This window comes from Peromyscus maniculatus, chromosome 16 (assembly GCF_049852395.1).
Source record: "Peromyscus maniculatus bairdii isolate BWxNUB_F1_BW_parent chromosome 16, HU_Pman_BW_mat_3.1, whole genome shotgun sequence".
NCBI lineage: Eukaryota > Metazoa > Chordata > Mammalia > Rodentia > Cricetidae > Peromyscus > Peromyscus maniculatus.
In genome coordinates, this window is record NC_134867.1 from 14,538,247 (window position 1) to 14,555,414 (window position 17,168).

General features: G+C 43.8%; 2 protein-coding genes across 4 annotated transcripts in view; one reads left to right on the forward strand and one right to left on the reverse strand.

Annotated features, from left to right (window-relative positions):
* The window catches only part of Wasf1 (WASP family member 1), a 49,310-nt gene extending 43,056 nt beyond the window's left edge, over window positions 1-6,254 (reverse strand). For both annotated transcript variants that reach the window (XM_076552413.1, XM_076552411.1), the window contains exon 1: window positions 6,118-6,254. The gene's annotated coding sequence lies outside the window, so the exon portion shown is untranslated. The remainder of the gene's footprint in view (window positions 1-6,117) is intronic.
* A 419-nt stretch (window positions 6,255-6,673) lies between these two features.
* Cdc40 (cell division cycle 40) overlaps window positions 6,674-17,168 on the forward strand; it is a 54,003-nt gene continuing 43,508 nt past the window's right edge. The window contains exons 1-2 of one of the 2 annotated variants that reach the window (XM_076552410.1): window positions 6,674-6,873; window positions 7,048-7,330. In XM_076552410.1, coding sequence (XP_076408525.1) covers window positions 7,142-7,330 — 189 coding nt within the window. In that variant the 5' untranslated portion in view covers window positions 6,674-6,873; window positions 7,048-7,141. Of the gene's footprint in view, window positions 7,331-17,168 lie in introns of both variants that reach the window. The other variant, XM_006982784.4, reaches the window with a different exon arrangement.

Here is a 17,168-nt window from a genome sequence, read left to right on the forward strand (position 1 = left end):
GTAAACCGGCCCCGAGTGCAGGGAAAGACACCAGTAAAAGACAGAAGTCAGTACAATCAAAACCGGAAACAAGCGAGAAAGAAATCAGTGAGCTCACAGAAGCAGTCTCTAGAAATACCAACAGACCTTGTAGATTTCTAAGTCTCTCAGAAAGCCTTTATTTTGGTTCCAGGAAATTGTTAGTCTGTTTCTCTACCAGGAAGCAAGTTCTTCACTTCTTGACTTTCTCTGCTCAAATTTTCTGGCATGACCTCTAGTATAAGTATATTATAAAAATTACCCCAAATGGAGAAATATAATAAATGGACAGGAGACATTTCTATTAAGGATTAGAAAACAAAACTGCTTACTTTTGTAGAAAACTCTGAAAACGAACAAGCAAAAAACCCAAGAGCCTTCTTAATCTTTGACAGAGGAACCAAACAAGCTAATCTACATTCTGACACAAAAGCTTTTTCTTTTAAGTTGATTTAATCAATGCAGAAACATTAGCCACTCAAGAAAAAGGACAGCAAGAAGCCAGGCGACTATCTGATACAGTCAGAGCTCTGCTGCCTTCATTATTCACATTCAAGAGAGAGGCATCTGGATCTACTCTGCAGAGTTCCTCTGAGATCCTTAGCCTTAAGAACTGATACTCCTGGCAATCAAGAGCAGCAGGAAAAGAGGAACTGGCAATCACACTGTGGTGAAATCCACCTCCATTTTTATTACTCATGTGACCTTGAACAAACTACCTCATCTAAGACAGAATGCTCTAGGGTAGCTGGCAGCTGTCTAAAATACATGCCCAACCAATTCATGCAACAATAAAGACCTATTACAAAGACATGGAACAGAAATGGCATCTTTGGTGAACTCAATTTCAAGACCGTGGACAAAGACACTTCGTCCTACAGTCAGGAAACTAGCTGCTCCCTGTAAAGCCCTTCTGAGCAGCCATGTATTTACCTAGTCTACATGGCAAGGAAACAATCATCAGAGGTCTCAGAGTTTGTATTTTATAGCCTAGACAACTGGAGAGAAAACAAAGTTGCTCACCCTTTGGGCACTTGGGACCCAGGAAAAAGGTTCTAACTTGGTTCAGTATCTAGAACTGTAACAAACTCAACAGAATTGACTGGTCTTCCTGGGGTCTCCTTCCCAACAGTCAGGTCTGATTTAAACCTTTCCTGGGCTTCCCCACCAGACTTGAAGTCCATTACTTTGTAGAACCAGGCTCTTGCAGACTAGCTCCTATCAAGCAACAATCCTGCCTACTAAGCCTTGGGCTTAGCACTCTGTCGGCCCTTGTTTTATATAAAGGATGAATAACTGGTTTAGCAGAAGGTTGACAGCCACTACCAGACAGGCAGAGCAGCGGTCTAACTGACGTTATTGGGAAACACATTGGGGAGAAGGCAGTTCCCAGACAACCTGGGATTCAGCTTACTTCATTCTTCCCTAAAATCCTCATGAGTGCCAATTTGGTACAATAAATGTAAGAGACTCAATGAAGTGACCTGCACATAAAGCAAGCATGCAATAGGACTTCTTTTCCTCTTCGAAGAACGTGCTATACATTATCTTTGAATATCACTAGTTTCCAAATAGGTTAATTAAAAACCTACAAAATACTTCAACTGAAGTGACAGACAGCTGTTTTCTTTCCACTCTCAAAGCAGAATGACTCGCCTGCTATTCTGTAGCAATGGCATCCACTCAAAATCCACTTAGCTTAAACTACAAAACAGGCACCAGGAACATAAAAATGAAGCGGGGGTGGGGGAGTGGGGACGGACAAACAACAAAAATGTGTCTCTCCTTGACGCATTTATAATTCACTGTTTTTCAGTCTGCCTCCAACCCTCCCATACTGTTATTAAAGCATGCCATGCCATTATAATTCCATTTCATTGTACTGAGAGCTTATTTTAAAAACTGTCAAAATCAGTAACAACGTAAGAACTATTCCTTGCTTCCAGAAGGAGGCATATGAAGAAAAGTTGGGAACTATGTTCTTTCCAGAAGTAGGTCTAGAAGGAAAAAGCCCCTGACAAGGTTATAGGCGGAAATATTAGAAAGGAAAAGCGTCTCACAAGAAAACGGGGTTCCACAGAGACCAGCAGGCGCCCCCGAGAAGTAAAATCACAAGACCCTACACCTCTCCAATTTCTCACACGCCCCAACTTCTTTCCCCATATAAGGTACAGCATTATGAAAATCAAGAAATATCTTCCTTTTCCAGTTCACTGGATGAAAGAAGACAAGTTCCTAAGAATGCTGTCATTGTTAACAAGACGAAAGAATTGTTATTTGGTATTATAAATACTTTAAATACATTATTATTATATTAGTTGTTAGCATGTCTATAATTTTCCAGAAATTTATTAACTACTAGCATAATCCTCTAAGTCCAGTATATTATGTGTTAAATAGGTTGTGTCTGTCTAATCACTGAGCATACTGTTTCTGAGAAACCTAAGTTCTCAGTCTGTGGTGACTAATCCTCCTTGGAAACTTTACTGGATGCAGAATCACCCAGGAAACAAACCTCAGGAGGGTTCCAGAGACGGATAACTGACACCCACCCTCAATGTTGGGGACTCCACTCCATGCACTCAGATCCTGGCTGAACAAAACACAAGAACTAAGTGGAGACCAGCACTCCTCTCCCCCTCATTGCCATGGTCAGCTGCCTCAGTCTGGCCTGCATGCCACCATGCCGCCCCACGCCACCACCTTGAGGGACAGACAGGATCCCTTCAAACTCTAAGCCAAATAAACCCTGGCTCTTTTAAGCTATTTCTGTTAATTTTTTAAATTCTATCACAGCAATGAGAAGAGGGACTACTACAAAGTCCTACAGCATGGTATAATTTTAAAATGTAATAAAAATAAAAAGTTAAGACTACCAACTCACAAAAATTCAAGATTCAAAATTAAGAGCAGGAAGTATACAGCTCAGTAGCTGGGTGCCTGGCACACATGAGACCCTGGATTTTATCCCTAGCACTGAGAAAAAAAGAAAATGAAAAAGGGGAGAAGAGAGAAAATTTAAAAATTATAATCTGCATGGAATAAATAAAAACATATAATCCTTAATTTTATGAAGTCCCATCTTGAGGCCATTTATTTTTAAAACATGTTACATAAACAAGCACTAGACTTCATTTATATGTATCTTTTTTAAATTGAAATTTCACTGGAAAACTGACGTCACAAAGAATGATAATTTCAGAAACAAAAGTGTTAATGTCCATTTTCAGGAAGTGCACTGCAAGAAGACATTAATATCTTTTCATGTAGGATGCCAACATCTACATCATTCACTCTAGTGCTAGCTCAACAGTATGCGGTAAAAGGACTATAAAGGGGGTTACGAAAAACCTCCAAATGTATCTTTCTCTTTACAGATAAAACTGCTTTATTAAATAAAATACTGGCTACATCTTGTATTTGGTGGCCACTCCTGCTTGTTGAACACAGATGAACCCGTGGCTGTATGTTCAACGCGAGGCCACCACCTTTGATTTGTGGCAGTAAGCCCCAGATTATCTTCATCTTCAGAGCTTAAAAAAAACACTCTCTTAAAAAAAAAAAAGCTAAATTTTAGTTCTTTATATTTAAGAAAACATGACAAAATGTAATCAAGTTAATGTAATCAGCTATTCCGTGAATTGTAAACACACTTGCAGAGACTTTTCATCTATATGACTTCCTCCCACAAAGTAACCAAAAGTCTACATTTGAGTAAAGGCTATAAGGCTTTTTTTTTTTTCAACAGTAGTTTTTGCTGTTAAAATGAAGGAGTTAATCTCTCAATAAGGAAACCAAACATACTCTCTACTGTTAAAATGAAGATCAAGCCTTTGGAAAAGATAAATAATTCTTAAAATTAAGCAAAAACTAGAGTATTATACCATAGTAATGTGCTGTCTCTCGATATGTGGACATTTATGAACCCTAGTGATAAAGCTGCCCTACAGTGTACCTTACAAGTGATCACAATTATGAATTGTTAGCCCAAATTTTTAAATTAAAAGACCTTCGACGTTTTCTAGACTCTTCACAAATTTAATTCAATTCTACCAGTTACCAATTAATGTCATCAGTTTATCTATAATTATTATACATAGGCATGAAGTCTAAAATTAAAAACCACTGAGAAATAAGGAATTCTTCAAGTTAAAGCCATCTTGCCAAAGCAAAATCAAATGTAAACCAGCCATTATCAGGTGCCATGGAAAAACACACTGAGGCATTTCCATGATTCAGCAATTAAAATACTTAAAATTAGTGTAAAAGTACTATGAAAATATCTTCTCTGAATTAATGCATAATAATATCCTGTGGAATAAAAAGAGCATTGTTTCCATTTACATGTAAGGAAACCAAGGCAAAAAGATGTCCGTTTTGTAAACTGCAAGGTCTTTTCCAGCCAAGTCAATGATTCTAGACCATCAACTTCTGTATGTCACTCACAAGTGCCATTAATCAATTACTGCGCCTTCCAACTCTTGCGTTGTGGGTAAGCCTGTTTTTATCAAAAGGGTTAACAAAACAAGCTGAAACACAGAAAGATGGGAAGGTGGACAAAAAGGAAAAAAACACGTTTCTGATAGTTAACAATTTGTTTTTAAATAACACCATTTAAATGTAAGTAACTAATGTTTGTTTCATACGTTTTCAAAGACATATTTCATCCTTAAGGTAGACTATGCAAAATGATCTACTCATCCATGACAAAAGTTAGAAAAAAAATAAGGAAAAAATTTTATAACTAGGAATAAAATATACTGTAAAAATAGCTAAGTGTAAAGTAAATACAAGTAAGTTAGGGAGTTAAGATCCCCCTTTTAAATATTAAATCCTTCCTTTCATTCAAATGAAGGCTATGATTAGTAATCAAATATTCTACAAATATGAAATACAAAAACTTTATTATTCAAAACAGAAAATTTTGCAGTAAATACTTTATTAAAAATATTCAAAATAAATAAAAATGCTTTCTAACAGAAACTTGGATCATCAAAAATAAACTGTTCTTCCGAGTTCCAACTGGGATTGCATTTGTAATTGTGTTACGACGCTATCAGCAATCAGAAAAATGAAAGTTTGCCAAATTAAATTTACAAACATCACTGGACTGAACAACTAATAAAAACCAATCACACCGATTACTGAACAGAAACAATACTTCGCTAATATGTGAACATCAAGAAAAAAATGTAAATAGACTCAGGCACATTTTGTATAGTCAATGATAAGGTTAGTTATTCAAGTACTTATTCTAGCTAGGTATTAATCAATTAGTCGGTCACCGGGCAGGTCGTGAATGTTCGGATCGGATGAGCTTTCTTTTCACCATTATTCTAGTTCATCATCCGCAAGTGCAAGAGAAGGTGTCAGAGTACGGAAGCTAGGGGGCATGCTGTAGCTAGGGGAAAAGAAAAATGGGAAAGGTGCAATGGATGCTGCATAGTTGAATAATTATCTGGGTGGCACAATGGGCGAGTCCTGCCGACATCAGAGCCCGGCGAGCGTCTCCCTAACTCTGCCCGAGGAACCTCCCGATTCCCAGGCATCCTTACAAGAGCCGGCAACCGCTTTGCCTCCTCTTCCAAACGGGAAAATAAAGGGATGCCCGCACTCGCTTTACCGTGGTCGTGCACAGGGAGCCGAGGCGCAAAGACGCGCAGCCAAAGCTCGCTTTTCAGAGCGGCTGGCACGCAGGGCGAGCCGGGGCTCCGCGGTGGGCTGCAGCCCTCGCCAGCGCCGAGGCACGAGGGCGGAGCGGCGGGGTCGGAGCCGCGAGCCCCGCACCGCAGGTGAGAGCCGCCGCCGCCGCCGCTGCCCCCGCTGCAGCCCCGGGCTGGTCCCCGCACCGGAGATCCCGCGCCTCGTCCTCCACGCGCAGCCCGGGCAGCTAGCTGGGCGGCGGGCGCGGGGGAGCCCGGGATGGGGGCGGGGGCGGCGCGCCCATCACCGCCACCGCCGCCGCCGCCGCCGCTGCAGACCCGGGCTCCTCCACACGCCCCTCTCGGCCCCGGCCGGTGGAGAACAGTTCCCTTGCCAGGACCCGGGGCAGACAAAAAAAAAAAAAAAAGGACAAAATCCGGACAGACTCGTGCTCACCGTGAAACCGTGGGGGGCTCGCGCCTTACCCCTTCTTCATGCTTCGGCGGCGGCCGCCGGGTCCCGCTCCGCGCTGGGGCTCCACCGAGAGCCCCTCGGGAGCGCCGGGCTGCTGCGGGGTGGAAGCGGCGCCGGGCAGTGGCTGGGGCGCCGGGCCGCCGGGAATGCCACCGGGGGCGCCCACTGCTCGCCCGAGCCGCCGCGGTGCGCGCGACGCGCGAGCGAACAACGCCGCGAGCCGCCGCGGCCCTGCGCCGCCCCCCTCCCCGCGCGACGCTCCACAACCGGGCGCGGGGACCCGCGCCTGCAGCGGGGGGAGCCGCGGGGCGCTCTCCGCCTGGCCTCACAGCCTCTCCCCGGAGCTGCGGCAGGCGGGCCCCGGGGCTCCGAACTTCAGATGGACACTTTCCCCCCCTGGAGCCCGGCACGGCGTGGGGCGGCGCGGCGGGCAGATGCAGCCGCCGCTCACGTACTCGTCCGTGGGCAAGAGGACGGAGCTTCCCCCTGTCCTGGGGCTCCGTGGTATTGCCCAATCCGCACTTTGGGGGAGGGGGCCGGAGAGAACGGTGCTGGGCTCGGGAATGAGGGAAGATGAGATCCAATTGAATGAACCATCCTTTCGGGGGCGGGGTCGAAGGCCGACCCCCCTCTTCATCCCGGCTCCGCCTCCTCTCCCCAAACTACATTTCCCATGGTGCATTCGCGCTCGTCCCGCCGCGCTGCACGCCGGGAGTGGAGGACCTCGCGGCTTCAAAGGTAGCTCAGAACTGGGTCCTTTAATCAGCGAGGTCCTGAAAGTTATAAGCAGTTGTAATTTCCTTGTGCTTTTCTAGACAAATGTTTGCGGATCTCAGGTTCTGGTACAGTTATAGCGATAATTATTACGTCTTTTTTCAATAAGTTTATAAATGATTTTTTTTATCCAAAAAGGTAAATAGCGGGTTCTACGGCAATCTGTCAGGACCTGGGAGTCGCTGCTTCTTCCGCCCTGGCCTGAGCACAGCAGAGGGGATCTGTTGCAGTCATGTCCGCTGCGATTGCAGCTCTCGCTGCCTCGTATGGTTCGGGTTCGGGGTCCGAATCGGACTCGGACAGTGAGGGCAGTCGGTGTCCGCTGCCAGCCGCCGACTCTCTCATGCACTTGACCAAATCGCCTTCAGCCAAGCCCTCTCTGACAGTGGCGGTGGACTCGGCTCCGGAGGTGGCAGTTAAGGTAAGTGTTTTGACCACTGATGGGTGCGGGAATTGGTTTCAGCTCCCAAACCGCCCGTCTCCGGTGGGGTGCTGGTTTAGCTTGGCGCTGAGAAGTAAGTTACTAGCGTTTACACGTCTTCCCGCATCTCCCTCCACTACCCCCCTGCCTCTTGTGCCTCCGTCACATAAAAGTGGTCCAAGAGGGGAAGAAAGTTTGAATTTTAGGCTAGGACGTATCCTTGTTAGAGCAGATGTAAGTTCAGAACATAGCTAAAAGTGGATCAGGACTTCCTAGCTAGGATGTGTGCCCTCACTAGAAGTGAGCTGTGGCCAGGCACTGTTTTGTTTTTGAGAAACTAGTTTCTAATCCTGGCTTCACCACTTGCAAATTACACAACTTCTTTTCTTGTACAATGGAGATAGTTATTTAAAAACTTACTATATTGGGAGGTTATTGTAAAGATTAAGTGAAATTATATGGGCACAGAGCCCAATAATCTAGTGAAAGGGCAACGCATGCTAGCTATTGTGATTATATATGTTAAAACAATGAGTGGGAAATGTGGTGATATTTTGTTGTACTCTAATAAAATTTGCCTGAAGATCAGAGACCAGAACAAGCCACTAGATTAAACATAGAGGCCAGGCAGTGATGGCACACACGTTTAATCCTAGCACTCGGGAGGCAGGGATACGTCTGGATCTCTGTGAGTTCAAAGCCACCCTGGATTACATGAGATTCTGTCTAAGAGAGAAAACAGAGCCAGGCAGTGGTGGCACACACCTTTAATCCCAGTACTTGGGAATCACATGCCTTTAATCCCAGCACTAAGAAGAAAGTAATATGGCTGGACAGAGAAAGGAGAAGGTATGTAAGGCGTGAGGAGAAAGGAACTAAGCCCTTGCTTTTGCGTCTGAAGCCCTTGTGGGCTGGACCCCTTTCTGCTGAGGATTCAGAGACATTCAGTCAGAGAATTAGTGAAGTTGGTAGCTGTGGCTTGTTCCTTTGTCTCTCTGATCTTTAAGCATTTACCCCAATATCTGGCTCTGGGTTTTTTATCAGGGAAAAGGACACACTTGAGGATGTAGCATACATGAACCCAATGAAGGAAGGTGATAAAGAGAAAAACCCAGTTATGTCGTTCTTCATTGAGCATGTATTATTTTCCAGAAACAGCAGGACTGAAAGCCACAAAGGCCAACAAAACAGTACGTCCTGGGATCATGAGTGCATACTGGAATCGTTCTAGTGGGTGCAGCAGCCAATTAAATGTGGACAAATAAAGTACTTATAGATTGGATTGGACACTGGGAGGGGAAAACACATGATAAAGAATAAGGCAGAAGTATGACTTTTTGTGGAATGCTCAGACAAGTCCTCTCTGAGGAGGGGGGGAAAAGGTCACTTCAAAGAAAGAGAAGCCAAGAAGCTAAAGCAAGAGTTTCCAAGCTTAGTTTGCAAACCTGGGAAGGCAGAGACTTGGTGTATATGAGGCTGTGTGGCTTCAACCCAGTGAGAGCGTCCATCAATCAGTAGTAAGCTCCATGTGGATGTTCAAAGTGTAGAAAGGGAAACTACAAAAAGTCCTTCATAAGACGCCCCTAGGTCTTGTTTGTGCCTTAAGTCTTTTACAAGTTTTGATGAGCCATTTATGAAACTTTATTTATTTTTTTTTTAAATAAGGACATCTGGCATGAAAGAATGCTGGGAATTCTATCTTTAGAACAAAACAAAGCTCTCCCAACTGAGAACTTTTCATCAGCCTCCTCAGTCTGTTCCTTAGAAAACTCAACTTTGGGTACTGTGCATCCTTCCCATCTTTGTCATAGCTTCCCCACCCCCACACCACCACCACCCCCAAGCTCAGTGTAGTCTAGCCTTAGCGTCTTGATTAACTGCTTGATGGGAATGATGTCCTAGGCCTTCTTCCATTCATCAGGTCTTGTCATCTGCCTTGAATCTCTGCATCAGATAATTCCTGTTATAATTCCTCTGACTTGATTCATTTTCCTCCTGTGGCTTCCACTGAGCTTTCCTCTGCCTTTAGCTTCCCTGTTCTTCTGCCAACCCCTTCAGCTTCAGTGCTTACTAAGTCTGTGCCCTTAGGTCAAGTTTCATCCCACATATTCTCTCATATTTTTCTTACGGTAATATGCGCTCCCAGTGGCTCATAGGTGACCATTGTGAGGAGGTTAACACAGGCGTGAGATGAATCAAGATTCCAGTATTCATATCTTCCTCCAGCACTTACCCACATGGTGACTTGGATACGTTACTTAAGAACTCTGAGCAAGCAAGGTGGTGGTGGCAGTAGTGGCGCACGCCTTTAATCCCAGCACTTCGGAGACAGAGGCTGGCGGATCTCTGTGAGTTCGAGGCCAGCCTGGTCTACTAAGCGAGATCCAGGACAGGCACCAAAACAACACAGAGAAACCCTGTCTCAGGAAGAAAACAAAAGCACAAAAAACTCTGAGCTATTTCCTACTCACTCATCTGTCAAGTAACTTTAGCTACCAATTTTCAAAAATGTGAAGCAATTTTAACTGTACCAAATACATGCTGATTAAATGCCAATTATCCTGGTAAACAGTCCTAAACTCCTTGCCAGCTTAAGCCCTAATTTAAAAAAAAAAAAAAAAAAAAAAATCCTATCCCAGATGGTTCTCAGGCCCCGTTTGCATGGTGTGCTCAAAACTCCAGTGTCTTTCTCTCAAAGTCCACTTTTGTATTCCCATTTTGTCTGATCCACAGCTCACCCAGTGGCCTAAGCCACCACACAGAAGTCCGTCATTTTCCTTTCCTCAGCCGCCGAAGCCAGTTAGGTGTTCAGCTGGTACTTCTGTTCATTAGGTTTTGGGTTTGTTTTGTTTTTCAAATGGGTTTCTTCCTCTCTATTTCCCTTAGCACAGTCTTCATAGCACCCTATTTCTCCTAGGAATTATTCTTGACTTTTTCAGCCTTTGCTTTTCCCGCCTTAACTGAGTGATGTTTATCAAATTTCTCTTTCTGCTGCTGCTGCCACTGTTTAATTCTGATTCTCATTTCTTCTAAACCAAGAATCACTTTCTGTGTGCTTCTTTCTTTTTGTCCTCTAGCTCCATACCCCCTTCTTTCTTCTGCGGTACATGTAGAATGTTCATTCTAACTTCAGATTTCATCATGTCACATCTCTGTCCAAAAGTATCATGTTGTCTGTTAGATAAATACTGGATTCTTTATACAGCTTGTAAAACCTGCCATCCTCCCATTCTGAATTCTCTGTGAAGCCCCGCAAGTCTAATGTTCTTTTCCAGATTCCCTGACCTCTCTCATATATCCAAAATTGTGGTCCCCCTGCCTCAGTGTACATGTTTCTTCATCTATCTGTCTGTCTATCTATCTGTCTATCTATCTATCTATCTATCTATCTATCTATCTATCTATCTATCTATCTATCTATCTCTATATATCAATATATCCCAGTGACATCACTTACCACATTTCTAAGTTTGTTTCTGGGGCCCAGGGAGTGCTATATCTCCAATGCCTTATACACAAGATTAAGGGAAATTCGATAAGAGACTGGAAAAACTGAAGGAAAAAGTCTTGACGAAGTATGGACATTGAGAATCAGATTTGAAGTTGAGCAGGCGGTGGCAGGGAGGAAGTTGTCTTGAGAGCTTGCTTAGTTCAGTCTCTAAGGAATTGGTTCAGTAAATAAAAGCCAAGTGGAATCAGCCTCAGAGGCACCAGAGGTTCAGTCCGAGCTGGGGTGGATCCCCGGCTCTCTGGGTTCTGATAAGAGATGAGCTTTGTGCACCAGTGCTCATTCGTATGCAGGGAAAAGAGAAGATCCCGTGTAGTAATGTAATTGCAAATGATTAGAAGATGGTCAAGGAAGCAGCTGTGAAGCATGCAAATACATATGTCTGTATTGGACTCGTTTTTCTGGTGGCAGAGAGTATTTGGCCAAAAATAAATGGATGCGCTGTTGTTGTTGTTGTTGTTGTTGTTTTCTCTTTTGGGGGGGCCTGCCACCCAGCTCCCAAATAAGTCACACACAGAGGCTTATTCTTAATTATGAATGCCCAGCCTTCGCCAGCTTTTCTTAAATTATCCTGTCTACCTTTTGCCTCTGGGTTTTTCTTTTTCTATTTCCTATATACCTTTCTTTGTTTCTTACTCCGTGGCTTGCTGCGTAGATGGGTGACTGGCCCCTGGGTCCTCCTCTTTCTCTGGCTATTTCTTCTTTCCCTTCCAGATTTATCCTTCTATATATTCTTTCTGCCTGCCAGCCCCGCCTATCCTTTTTCCTGCCTCACTATTGGCTGTTCAGTTCTTTATTAGACCATTAGGTGTTCTAGACAGGCACAGTAACACAGCTTCACAGAGTTAAACAAATGCAGCATAAACAGAAGTAACACACATTAAAAAATATTTTGCAACACTTGTGTTACCTTTTGGGGGGAGGGGTGAGGAGGGGTATCACCGAACCCGTACAGAGGTCAGAGGACAGTTTGTTCCCTGGCTCCCTAACTCACCAGTGTAGCTGAATGAGTAAGCTCTGGGTTCAACGAGAATCAAGTGAAGCACGATGGAGGAAGACGCTTGACATCAACCTCTGGCTTCCACAGGCACACATGTTCACCTGCAGTGTGTACAAATGTGTACACATGCTTGCCAGCCCCTGTGCTGGACCACACAGCAGTGCTCAGTGACATAGGTCACGTGACACAACAGTCCCTACCCTTATGCATCTTTTAATGCATCTACATTAAAAACTAGGCACAAAGATAAAATTTCCATGTAACTGTGAACTTGCCCTTGAGCCAAAGAAAAACCCTTATAACAAGATATTTGGGGTTGTTTATTTGTAGACAGGACCTCTGGTATCCCAGGCTGACCTTAGACTCACTATGAAGCCAAGGATGACCTTGAACTTCTGATCCCAAGTGCTGAGGTTATAGACTTTGCCACTATTCTGTCCACACTACAATACACACACACACACACACACACACACACACACACACACACACACACTCTAAACTAAAAAATAAAGGTATAAAACCAGAGAGGTGCAGGCATCTCACTTTTTTAAAAGTGTACTTTAGACACAGAAGACTGTAAATGCACTGCTTAGAGAGAGTAGAAGAAAGGCAGAAAGCATGCCAGGCATCCTGGGTGCTTTTTAGTCATTGTGTTCTTTGTCTGGTGTCATTTATAGATCGTGCACCCAGGTTCTATGAAGTGGTTACCCTAGGAACTCCGTGTCTGAGTTACTCAGAGCCTTCGCCTTCTAAGCAGTGGCGCACCTTCAGTTTTACTCACATCCCCTTAATATCCTGTTGGTTGGCATGTGTGCACACACATACACCACGAGACAGCCCGAATGACAGTGATTCTGGCGTCCTGTCAGCAGAGATCCCTGCTTTCTGTCTTCTTTAGACTGTCAATATAATGGCTGGTGGTGGCAAGTGAGTTCATTGTAGTTTGTCTTTACAGTGTTTGTGTTTAATGTTCTTTCTTGGGGGATATTTTACTAGGTTTACTTTACTTAGCTGAGAATTTCTCTCAGTTCACTCACTTAAGGTATTTTATCTTACTCCATTGTTATTGATAACAGACCAAACTGCCTTTTTCTAATGAATCTAGTTTTCTTTGAAAGTGGTTTTCATACTGATTTTTTCTTTTCTTTTAACAGCATATAGAACTCGCCCACCCCCTTTTATCTTATTTAAAGTGTGGTTTCATTTGTTTTCCCTATGGAATAAATTTGTGAATTTCTTTTCATTCTTTTTTCCACTTATAATTCTGTTGAGTCTCTTTAGCAGAAGCTAGATTCCTTTGGACTGTGGATCTTTTAGTATTTTTGGGTAGTTCATGTTATACCCGGATCGTGGGACTCCCCAAAAGACCACCACCCGGAATCCCTTATGTAAAAGCAAAGAGCCTTTATTTCAAGCTCAAGCAGCTGTTTTTTATTAAGCCTGTCATGGCAGCAGTGTGGCCAAGCTGTTCTGGGCCCTACATGTCATGGCAACAGGGTAGCCAAGCTGTTCTGGGCCACCCCACAGTTCCCAGTTCTCTTGGCTACATATTACTTTACCCCTGCCTGTCTGGAAGTCCATCTATGCACATTTGTGTTCTCTACTATACAGTAATGATTGAGTTGGTTGTTTGATTCAGTTAGACTTTTCTTTTAATACAACATTGTCTTATTTGCATGTTAGAAATCACTCCTTTATACATGGGCTACACTGGGATAGGTATGGTGTCACACATCTGTAATTCCCACACCTGATGCCGAGGTAGGAGAATCATGAGTTCAGGGTTATCCTGGACTTCACAGACAGACCAAAAAACAAAACAAAAAGTGTGGTAAGCCTCATTGTCTTGCAAGAATTATTGTGTTGGCACACTCGGGAGGCAGAGGCAGGTCTCAAAAAACAACAGCAAAATTATTAACTTACTTTATAGTAAAAAAAACATTTAAAAGCAGGCGTTTCAGACAATGACTGTTATTTTCCCCAAATGAGTTCCTTGTTTAGCATAGCCAACTTGAGAAAAATGCAAATTCTGCCTCTTAAATCTGTAGCATAACTTTAATTTCTTTTTGGGTGGGATTTCTTATATTCATGAACTTCAATTAAATTACTTTCCCTCTATATCTGTTAAAGGCCAAGCTCAGAAAATCTGTATATCCAAATTTGTAATTTTTTGTTTTGTTTTTTCGAGATAGGGTTTCTCTGTGTAGTTTTGGTGCCTGTCCTGGATCTTGCTCTGTAGACCAGGCTGGCCTCAAATTCACAAAGATCCACCTGCCTCTGCCTCCCGAGTGCTGGGATCAAAGGCATGCACCACCACCTCCCGGCTTAAATTTGTATTCTTTTACTTCATCCATCCAAACTCTTCATTTTGGGAAATTTAGTCATTTCTAATTCCTGATAGGAAAATATGTCATAAATTGATAAGAGCTCCATAATAATGACTAAAATTTCTGATCTATTTTCAGTTTACATAGTATTTTCATGTCTGATTTCTTACGTATATACTGGAAGAAATGTGAAAAGAACCTATCAATGGTAACTTTTTTTATCTGAAATTTAAGTCAACAATGATAAACTGTTTAAATTTATTTGACCCATAGTGTGCCCTTCAGTTACTGACTTTTAAATTTTTGTGGCTAATTGAAACTGAATAGAAGTCCTTTGTAATTCTATGGTAATTCTAATTGCATGCCTAATTGGTGTTGGACTCCTTCTGAGATTTAAATCAGGTTGAGGTGCTGTCCGCACTTTCTAATTAAATTTAAAGAAACCACCCTTTTCCTAGAAGGCTGTTCAGTCCATTCTGTAATTTTAGCCATAATGAAAGCTTCTGATCTTTCTTGTGATGTTTATTGGTTACCATTGTTGTTATTATAAAAGGTTAATTTTTAAAATTGCACTTTATATTTAAAAGTTGATGTCTCTCCATACTGTGTTCAAACTAATTCAAGTTTAGACTCTTCTATTAATTGGGAAATCAGGCAATCCATATATTATAAGTGGTCCTAACAACTGTATCATATAAATAAAGTTCAGGAAGGAGACAGGACGTGGCTGAAGCCGCTTGTTCTTTTAGATAGTTCTGGGAGTCTGCTGGAGTCCAGCTCTGACCTGCTCCCCCGAGCTAGAGTTACCAGAGAAGAGGGAGCCTCACTTGAGAAAATGCCTCTGATGACTCTAGCACGTGTCAAGTTGACACAAACTAGCCAGCACGGTATTAAATGTTATACCTTTAATTTTCCAGCCCTCAGCTCCCTCCCGTAAGAGTCTTGCTGTAAAGAGCATCCCCACTCACACCCACCTTCAGAAAGAGAAACTCTAGTTCCTCGTGTGCCCAGCGCCCTTTCTGGTCAGCACTCGGATTTTGGCTTAGCCAGGGGCACCCACCAACCTTCTGATCATTTAATGTTTTTTCTTTTTTAAAAAAGCAATATGTGAGGGCAGTCTGGCTGCAACATTGTTGCTCTGTGGGTTGCCCGGGTTGACTCTGCTGATCTGGCTGGCTAGGTAGCTGTCCTTCTCAACGCTGCACATTGGGAGGGACCTTTCCCGGATACAATAGTGGAGGCCTGGTCAAGGCCGAAGAGTAGCTGGGCTCCCTTCTAGAACCTCCAGACAAGCTCTCAAGGTCCACCTGAACTGACAAGCTCTCAAGGTCCACCTGAACTGCCCAGCTGGAAACTCATCCACAACAGATGGAGGACTGAGGCTGTTGGGTGGCGGCGGTGGCCAGTGCTTAGTTTCTGTGACCAGCATCCCATGGCAGCAACAGCATCCCATGGCAGCAACAGCATCCCATGGCAGCAACAGCATCCCATGGCAGCAACAGCGGTTTCGTAGTGGTGTTCAGTCACAGGAAGTTGTTGTGCGCACTGGATTGGTCCTGTGGTGTGATGGGCTTTGTATTGTGATTCCATCTGCCCGCTTCTCAAAGCTGAATCCCTAACCTTCTAGAAACTCCAAAAGAAACTCTAAGGATTCAGTACTGTTTCTCCAGTCTGAGATTTCTGTTGCTTGCACAGGGCTGGGGAAGGAGAGACAGGGGGCCCCTGGGGCTCACTGGCTGGCCAGCCTAGCCTGCTGGCAAGTTTCCGGCCAGTGAGAGACCCTTTCTCAAAACAACAGAAAGGTGAGCAGTACCTAAGAAGTGAAACTGGGCATTACATTCTGCCCCCCCAAAGGTTATATAAATAATGTATCGACCCATTAGTAACGCCTTTGTATTGTTAAATTCCATTTTTCATGGTATTTATCTTCTTTTTTTTGTTTTGTTTTGTTTTGTTTTTTTCTTTTTTTTTCTTTTTTTTTTTTTTCGAGACAGGGTTTCTTTGTGTAGCTTTGCGCCTTTCCTGGAACTCACTTGGTAGACCAGGCTGGCCTCGAACTCACAGAGATCCGCCTGCCTCTGCCTCCCGAGTGCTGGGATTAAAGGCGTGCGCCACCACCGCCCCGCGGCTCGGTATTTATCTTCTTATAGCAAGCTATGTATTTGTTTATTGTTTGGTTATTGTCTTTCTTACCCACTAGACCAAAACTCCATGAAGTCAGGCAGCTTTGTAAAACTATAAAGACAGGCAGTTTTGTCTATTTCCTTAGGCCTAGACAGTGTCTGGTGCATACAGGCACACGGTCAGTGTCTGCTGACTGTACATCTATAGTTGCTGTGCGTCTTACCACCTTAACTACACAGAGAAATTAAAAAGACCATTTTTGATTGCCAGCATCTCCCGGTGTCTCCTCCATAACCTGATCTTTGTTATCTCCCAGGTAACAAAGATGCTAATGCTTCCAGCTGTATCCTGGATTCCGTCGTCGCCTCTTACCGGTTCTCAGATAACCATACCACTGATTATCCCTTCATTCTTTTTTCCTTTTGTTTTTCTGTGTGGTAAGGTTGCCTGAACTCCTAATCCTACCACCCAAACTCCCTGGTGGTGGGATTCCAGGAATGCCACACCACCTCCTACCCACTTGTCCTGTGTATCTCCTGGCCTCCTCCTCCCTGCCACCATCCCTTGCGGTCCTGTGTATCTCCTGGCCTCCTCCTCCCTGCCACCATCCCTTGCAGTCCTGTGTATCTCCTGGCCTCCTCCTCCCTCCCACCATCCCTTGTGGTCCTGTGTATCTCCCGGCCTCCTCCTTCCCTCTAGCTCTGTGACTGTCTTTGACTTAGTTCTTCTTAAAGGAGGGGGAAAACATTATATCTCTTCTGGTATTTGTGGGTGTTTGCTTGTCTGGGCTTTTGTTGTTTTTAAACTAAAGAGTGAGCAGCATCACCATGTTGCTCTGCACATCCTCACCCCAGCAGTGCTCTCTGCATTGGCATC